Raw genomic sequence first — 7558 nt, forward strand, 5'->3', positions numbered from 1 at the left:
CCGGGACAGGGTAGGTCCCGGCCGGAATACTTGAGTCAATAACTCATTTTTATTGACATTTTAATGATTATTTTAGGCAACGTTTTTTTTATAAACAATTTCATGTGCATTTGCTTCAACATTTTTATTAACATATTTACTTATAAACACTTTTCTGAATTAACAGTTATAAAATAAGAACGGTAAAAAAATTGAAAGTAGTGGATGTACAACAGTACCTAAAGTCTAGGTTTCTTGAGGGTGTGGTAGGGCTGGAAACAGTTCTGGCACAGTGCTGCGTTGCAAGAGGTGCGCACTATTTTCGAGCGTGCCTCTTTCTTCATTTTTGCGCAACAAGCACATCTTCTGCGCGTTTTTCCTTCAATTGGGAAACGGTTTCCAACATTGAAAAGTCTCGCTGTTGATGATGACGATGATATAGATTTGGAGGAAGAGGGCCTCTGCTTATTGACTTCATTGTTTGCATTTCCAAATGTCAGGAGACTTTCTGCAACAGCAACGAGGAATGGTAGCAAGGGACGTCTTCGTTCATTAACGTCTTGATGAACAACATGGGCATTAACAATCGAGGTTTATCAGGAATCTGTAGAATACCTTTTCCACCACTTGTTGGATTTACGATCAACTTCGTAGCATGTTCCCAGTTGGTCAGAGAGGTCAACTCCACCCATGAACTCGTTGTAAAATGTTACCATTGTTTACCAAATGTTACCTTCTTAGATCCATCTTTTAGAGTTCTAATAACAGTAGTTAATTCGACATGACAAAAACTTCCTTCGTGTCCATCCATTTGACAGCAATTATTTCCTCTCTTTAGTTTGGAAAATCGAATCCTCTCGCTGTACTTCTCGTCTTCTCGCAGTCGGAAATGTTTCGTTCTTTCATGTAGGTGCCGACACATCCATGGGGCAGGGTTTGTAAAAGTGTTTTTTCTCATAATAGGTCTTGCATTTTTGTAATGCACCAAAAATTCCTTCAGGCGTATTCTCCTCAAACTGCAATCCACGTCGAATTGTTTCAAATGATTTTAACATTTCATCATATGAAGGCTTGCTAACTTCTTCATCATTTCCGTCTTCATCTTCTTCGTCTTCCTCACAATAGCTGTATTGTTTTTATTTTTCACAAAGTCCAAAATATCTGATTCAGTTAATGTTTCGGTGGTTTTAGCTTCAGAATCAATAGAAAGAAAATCATTTATCCGTACATCATCATTAATTTCGTGGTTCTCTCTTAGCTGTACCCACCTTTAGCAAAACTGTTACGAATGGTGCGATCTGTAACATCAGAGTTCCATGCTTTGGAAAGTTCTGTTATGCTTTCTCGCAAATTGATCTTTGGCATTGATTGCTTATTTTCAAGCGCAGCGATAACTTTTCGTACCATTCTTTTGCGGTAGTGCAGTTTAAAGTTTTGAATCACCCCTCGATCCATTGGTTGTAGCTTCGATGTAGTGTTTGGAGGCAAGTAGAAAACTGTAATGTTTTTCAGTTTTTTGTTGATATCCTTCGGGTGGGCAGGGCAATTGTCGAAAATTAGAGCAATTTTGCGATGCTCTGCAATCATAAGTTTGTCCAACTTTTGAATCCATTTTTCACAAATGTCTGCCGTCATCCATGATTTTTTGTTGAATTCATAATCAACCTCCAAAGATTTTGTGCCCTTAAAACATCTTGGAGTTTTGCTTTTTCCTATAATTAAGGGTTTTAGTTTTTGATTGCCAGTCATATTTGCCCCTAGCATGATAGTTATTCTTGCTTTGCTGTGTTTTCCTCCAAAGCATTTTTCATTTTTAAATGTTAGGGTCTTTTGAGGCAAACATTGAAAAAATAAAGCCGTCTCATCAGCATTAAAAATGTTTTCTGGCTTATAATCTTTTAAAATTTTATTAAGAGTCTCTGCAATCCAACTTTCACAGTCCTTATCACTGACGTCATTACTTTCACCAGACATAACTTTTCCTACAATTCCTTGTTTTCTTTTAAACTTGTCAAGCCATCCACTACTTCCTCGAAATTCATCGTGTCCCAATGCCTTTGCAAATTGCATTGCTTTCTCGGTTATTAAAGGTCCAGAGATCGGCACGTTTTTATCTCGCATTGCGTGTATCCACTTCAAAACTGCCTCATTCACATCTTCATAGACACATGTTTTCAAACGTTTTGAACAAGGATTTGGTAAATCATTGTTTTCAATCTTATCACGGTTTCTTATTATCGTTGATAAGCTGCTTGAAGGAATACCAAATTTTGATGCAATATCTTTTTTTTTTACACCTCTATCCACTTCTTGAAGAATTAAATTTTTTTCTTTAATAGTCAGGCACTTTCGCTTCGACATTTTGCAGCCGCAAGAAAAGCAACAAGCAGCACTCTGATCAGCAATCTAAAAACAGGAGGCGATTTCGAGAACGGAGCTCTACTGAGTGAACATTGAAAGTTTTTCTAGAAAGGAAGTGAACAGTGGGGGTGGGGATAATAGGACATGTCAATAAGGGACCAGGGACCACACACTTTGATGACCCATTCATTTTATCTTCTCTGCTCATTTCCTATTCAAGGAATTTGACCCTTTCCCCCCTTTTCTAGTGACGTTGCATTTCCTGTATGAAATGCAAACAAAAAGGGAAAGGAATTTTACTGCTTTCTCTAAAAGTTAAGGGGATGCGAAAATCAGTTCAAGGTCATTTCCCCCATAAAATGCGTTAACAAGTTAATAATTTTCTCAAATATTTTGGGAAATGGGGAAAGTAGATCTAAAAAAAAAAATTCGTTAAATAGAAAATTCACTTCGCTATTTAGAAGTTATTTAACGAAGAAATTTCCAAAATGTTCTTGGTTCCACGAAAAAATTCGCAAAATAGAGAAATTCGTAAAATGGAATTTCGTTAAATAGAAGTCCGACTGTATTAATTTATTCGTTGATATTATTATACTTATTCAAAATTTTAATATCTGATGAGTATAGATTAGGAGAAACATCAGTGTTCGGAGTACCGGTTAAATGTATACCGTGCAGAGGTATTTAACTTTAAAAAAAACAACAGTGTAGGGTATACCCATGGCCAACTATATGAAATTAAGAAAGTAATGAAATTGATGTTGAAGATTAATTAGAAATTTTACTTGGCATTAAAATTTCTATATGAAACACATGATTAAAAGCAAATAATTCTTTTTTTTTCTTCTTTTATTTAGAAATTATGCAAACATTAAATTAGTTTTAAAGTGAATCTATTTGTAAGTTTTGAAATTGAATCTATTTAAAATATTTTTTATCCAAAATAAAATAATTTACTTTTGTGCGATTAAATTAATCATTCGACATCTTACAAATTAATATTGAAGGTAATCTACTTTTATAAATTGATGTTTATAATCTTGAAAGTTAATGGTGATAATAAGTTTCATTCATAAGTTAAGAGGTTAAGTTTCATTCTCCAATTTCATTAAGTTCAAATTAATAATGATAATAAACGAATTCTTACAAATTAATAATGATAATAAACGAATTCTTACAAATTAATGAACAGTATCAATCGTTTCTTTCTAGTTGAAGGGCTGTTAATTAATTTTCTGTAATTAAAAATTTTATTCGACACATTTTAATCTTTCTCATTCGACATCTTACAAATTAATAATGATAATAATCGACTTCTTACAAATGAATCATGATAATAATCGACTTTTTACAAATTAGTAATGATGATAATCGACTTCTTACATAACAATAGTACACAGAACCATCAGTTTCTCTTTCTAGTGGTTAAATAATTTTTTTGAGGTCAGTGTAAACTCTATACAAAAAATGCAAATTTTTGTCTGTAACAATGAAGCGATTTTGGTTTCATTTAATGGCTGAACTTTTTTAATGCATGGTTTAATCACTTAATTATAATATGGAGACTTCAAGTTGTGATTTGGGTTGATTATTTCCTTATTGCCATTTTATTAAGTCGCTCTTTTGCGAGTGACGATAGCAATATTAATCTTTTCCTAACAGATACGAGTAGAATTTATTGTAATTTTGCCAGCAAATTGAATTTATTGTCACTTTATCTCCAAATTAAATTTAGTGTAATTTTATCACCAAATTAAAATATTCGTCAATTGCGAATTTGATCACTTTGTCTCGAGTTAGAGTTCTCAAATTTTAACTGAAGTTTCGTGCTTGATGCCTTCAAAATTTACAAATGTTTAGTAAGTGGTGTAACAAAATTTATCACCCATTAAAATTTGACCATTTTCCAACTTAGACAAAAAGTCAAAAGAAAGAAAAGAAATAAAAAAATCCAAAATTCATGCTTTTTAAGTGACGAAAAAGTATCCGCAACAAACTTCTATCACCAATAAAAAACCCTCCCTAGCTTTTAAAAGTGTAGTGTCTTACATTTTCCTTTTTTAGGCATCTTTTTTTTAATCCACTTAAAGAACGTAGTTTTTAGTATTTTTTAAGTAAATTTTATTATCTAATAAAATATACTCTCGATATCTCAAAGTTGAAAGGATGCTAAAAAACAATTCGTCATAGCGAGTGTTTGAGATAACAAGTTCAAAACTAAATATACATACTAAAAAGTAGAAAAATACATTCTGAAATATTACTCGAATAAATAGAGTAATGAAAAATAACAATAACTATACTATTAAATATGTATGTAATGATAGTTTACTATACCTAATACAACAACGACAGTCTAAATACAACAACGATAATTTTATTTTTAAAAGTACAAAAATAATTATGTATTTAATAGAAAAGAATTAGTTTACAATACACATATTTTGAGATTTTTCTGAAAAAAATTCAAATTCTATTTCGAAAAAAATTAGACATAACAAGGTTTTCAGAAGAAGCTCTAAGGAATTCTAATTAACTTTAGTTAGATATATAAAGCCAAGGGGAAAAATATTTTTTTGGCATATCAAGAATTTCGTGGCATCAAAGCTCTATATATCGAAGTTTGATATATCGAGAGTGTACTGTACTGACTAATTCTCTAACTCAGTGGATACCAAATGATGTTCCGCGGAAGAGTTAAAGGGGTTCAGCGAGTTAGTACTTTTTATAACCAGTGAAGTGTTTTAAAACCTCTGATTATATTTAGATGCAAACTATTAGTCCTAATTTATTTAATATTTCTGTTGCCTTTTATGAAATTATTTCAAATGAAATAGAATTTTATAAAAAAATATATATAATATTTCTAATTAGTATATTGAATAAATTATAAAAAGGGCGAGCATTTATAAGATATTGCATTAGTATTTTCTTTCGCGCTTTTCAAATTCTTTTTTAAAGAAATTTATTTCCATAATAATCATTTTCAACGCTTATAGCAGTTCTTTCAAGCTTTCATTTTGAAGTAAACCGTAATTTGGCTTATTTTATTTGTTTTCAGCTTATGTAAATACACCAAAAACCTAATTCACAACTAGATTATAGCACAAAAACAGCAAATTTAACTGCCGGACATAAAACCTAATTTAAGATTTTTAATGATAAAACAATGAAAAATCTTCATTCACATAATTAAATATTTAAAAAAATACTCTTTTATAGGTTATAACGTTCATTTTTACCTTAATTTACTTTATTTATAAAGTCGGAGTTTTGCCGAAAGAAGGTTGATTATTTAGGGTTCCGCAATAGAAAAAAATTGGGAACCGCTGATCTAAATAATAAAGATTGGATTACCTGCGTTACTAAGGAAGTTGTCTGTACATTTCCGAAACTTCCATCCGGGAGTTGGCTTTTTTTGAATTTGTCCAATGTTATTTTCACTTGTGATACTAAAGTAGTAGTATTGACCTTATTGATGATGACCGAATTGTTAGTGTAGCATGCAACTGCCATTACAGCATAAGACTGGATATCTGCGAATAAAAAATTTTCACTTTAGCCAGCAACAATTCTTCTTTTATACTTCTTAAATTAATACAGTGAAACCAGTTAAGTTCATCACCTTTCAAAGTTGACAATCAATCTAAGTTCGCATTTATTATTAAGAACCAAATATATACCGTATTAAAAAAAAATATTTTTCTATCTTGTATGTCTATCATCTTGTAACAGTAGTAGATATTTTGGTGTATGTATGAAATGTGTCTTCTTTCGGCAATGTTATACTTGTAAATGTCTTTTAACTCATTTTGAGACAATTATCTTCATTCACAATTAATGCATAATATTTCAATAAAATAAAGCTAGTTAACAAAACCATAATATACTGATAAAATTAACATATTTTATAGGTATTATTGCAAAAGAATTCCTAGATTTCAAATGGTTGAATCAGAAGGAACTCAAATAGAATCATTACATAAGGCTCAATGATTGTGATTTATTTCATATTAATAATTGAAATTCGTATTTACAGTTTAAAACATCACCTTTTTTATGTATATTACTGGCAATGTGTGTAATTCGTCATTCTATGGAATGCTTAGAGCAAAGTGACAAAGTATGACTTGATAAAACACTTCATACATTGTCAAAGAAACTTTATATAAAAAGGTAATTGAAAACTTACCAAAGTAGAACATATGCTTAGTCAATATTTTTAATAAATATGATTATAATTTATTAGTATTGGTTGAAAGCAATTTTTTGGTGCAATAGGTAGATTCTTTTTTTATTTCGTTTTGTTTAATACAAAGGTCAAGCAGTTTAGCAATCGTTATGTATTATTAATAACAACCGAATTTACAAGGAAAGATATTTAGCCCATTTCTCGTTAATGTATTTGTCGAAAATTTCTTAGATGTTATTATAAGGTAATAAATCATTAATCAGTATACACTTACACGACATTTGCTATACTGATTTCATTTCTGAATCGGATATTATTATTACTAACTAATACTAGCCAGTATTAGAACAAAAAACCTGTTAAAAGTATTGATTTATTGAAAAAAATATTTTTCTAATCCACTTAGGTGCATAACTTTATGTTGTTAACATTGATAACTCTTTTTTTTTTAAAAGCAATATAATTGTAGTCTTATTGTCAATATAATAGTTGTTTCCAATTTTAAACTTACCACACCCTTGTTTTCATTTATATTGATCTTATTTATAATTTTTCAAATAAAAGAAAGAAAAAAAAGCTGAATGCAATTGATTTTGAGGCCAGCTCTCATTAGCATTACAAAGAGACAAATAAACTATAGGATGAGTTAAGTTTAAAGATGAATCTACTTGTTCCTTCAAACGTTTAACCAAGTTTTGCCCGTAGAAGTGGTGAGGGCTGTGACAAGTTACCAGTAAGCTATTGATGAATGTGCTCAAAAGCTCATATGAAATCGGACTCCTGAAAATGTAATATGTTAATTGTTGTTTAATATATATATATACACTGGTGTGTAAAACTTAAGCAACAAGTGGTTTTTCAGCCACAGCTCCCCCAACAAAGTATAAGACAGCCATGAAATTGCAGTATAATATGCACGTAATTCAGTAGAAAGATTATATGTATGCAAATTTTAGAAGTAAAACGTCGTAGGTGATGTAAGTTTACGTAAACCTTGCGGGTCGGCGCGCGCAGGTCAGAGCTGTG

The 7558-nt window shown here is 30.8% G+C and overlaps 1 protein-coding gene across 1 annotated transcript; it reads right to left on the reverse strand.

Moving 5' to 3' along the window:
- Positions 1-1233: 1233 nt before the first annotated feature.
- Positions 1234-2340, reverse strand: LOC122271169 (tigger transposable element-derived protein 4). Its single transcript, XM_043051520.2, has one exon. It carries the CDS (start codon positions 2338-2340, stop codon positions 1234-1236), a length of 1107 nt encoding a protein of 368 aa, XP_042907454.2.
- Positions 2341-7558: the final 5218 nt, after the last annotated feature.

The sequence above is a fragment of the Parasteatoda tepidariorum genome, chromosome 10 (assembly GCF_043381705.1).
Source record: "Parasteatoda tepidariorum isolate YZ-2023 chromosome 10, CAS_Ptep_4.0, whole genome shotgun sequence".
NCBI classification, from domain to species: domain Eukaryota; kingdom Metazoa; phylum Arthropoda; class Arachnida; order Araneae; family Theridiidae; genus Parasteatoda; species Parasteatoda tepidariorum.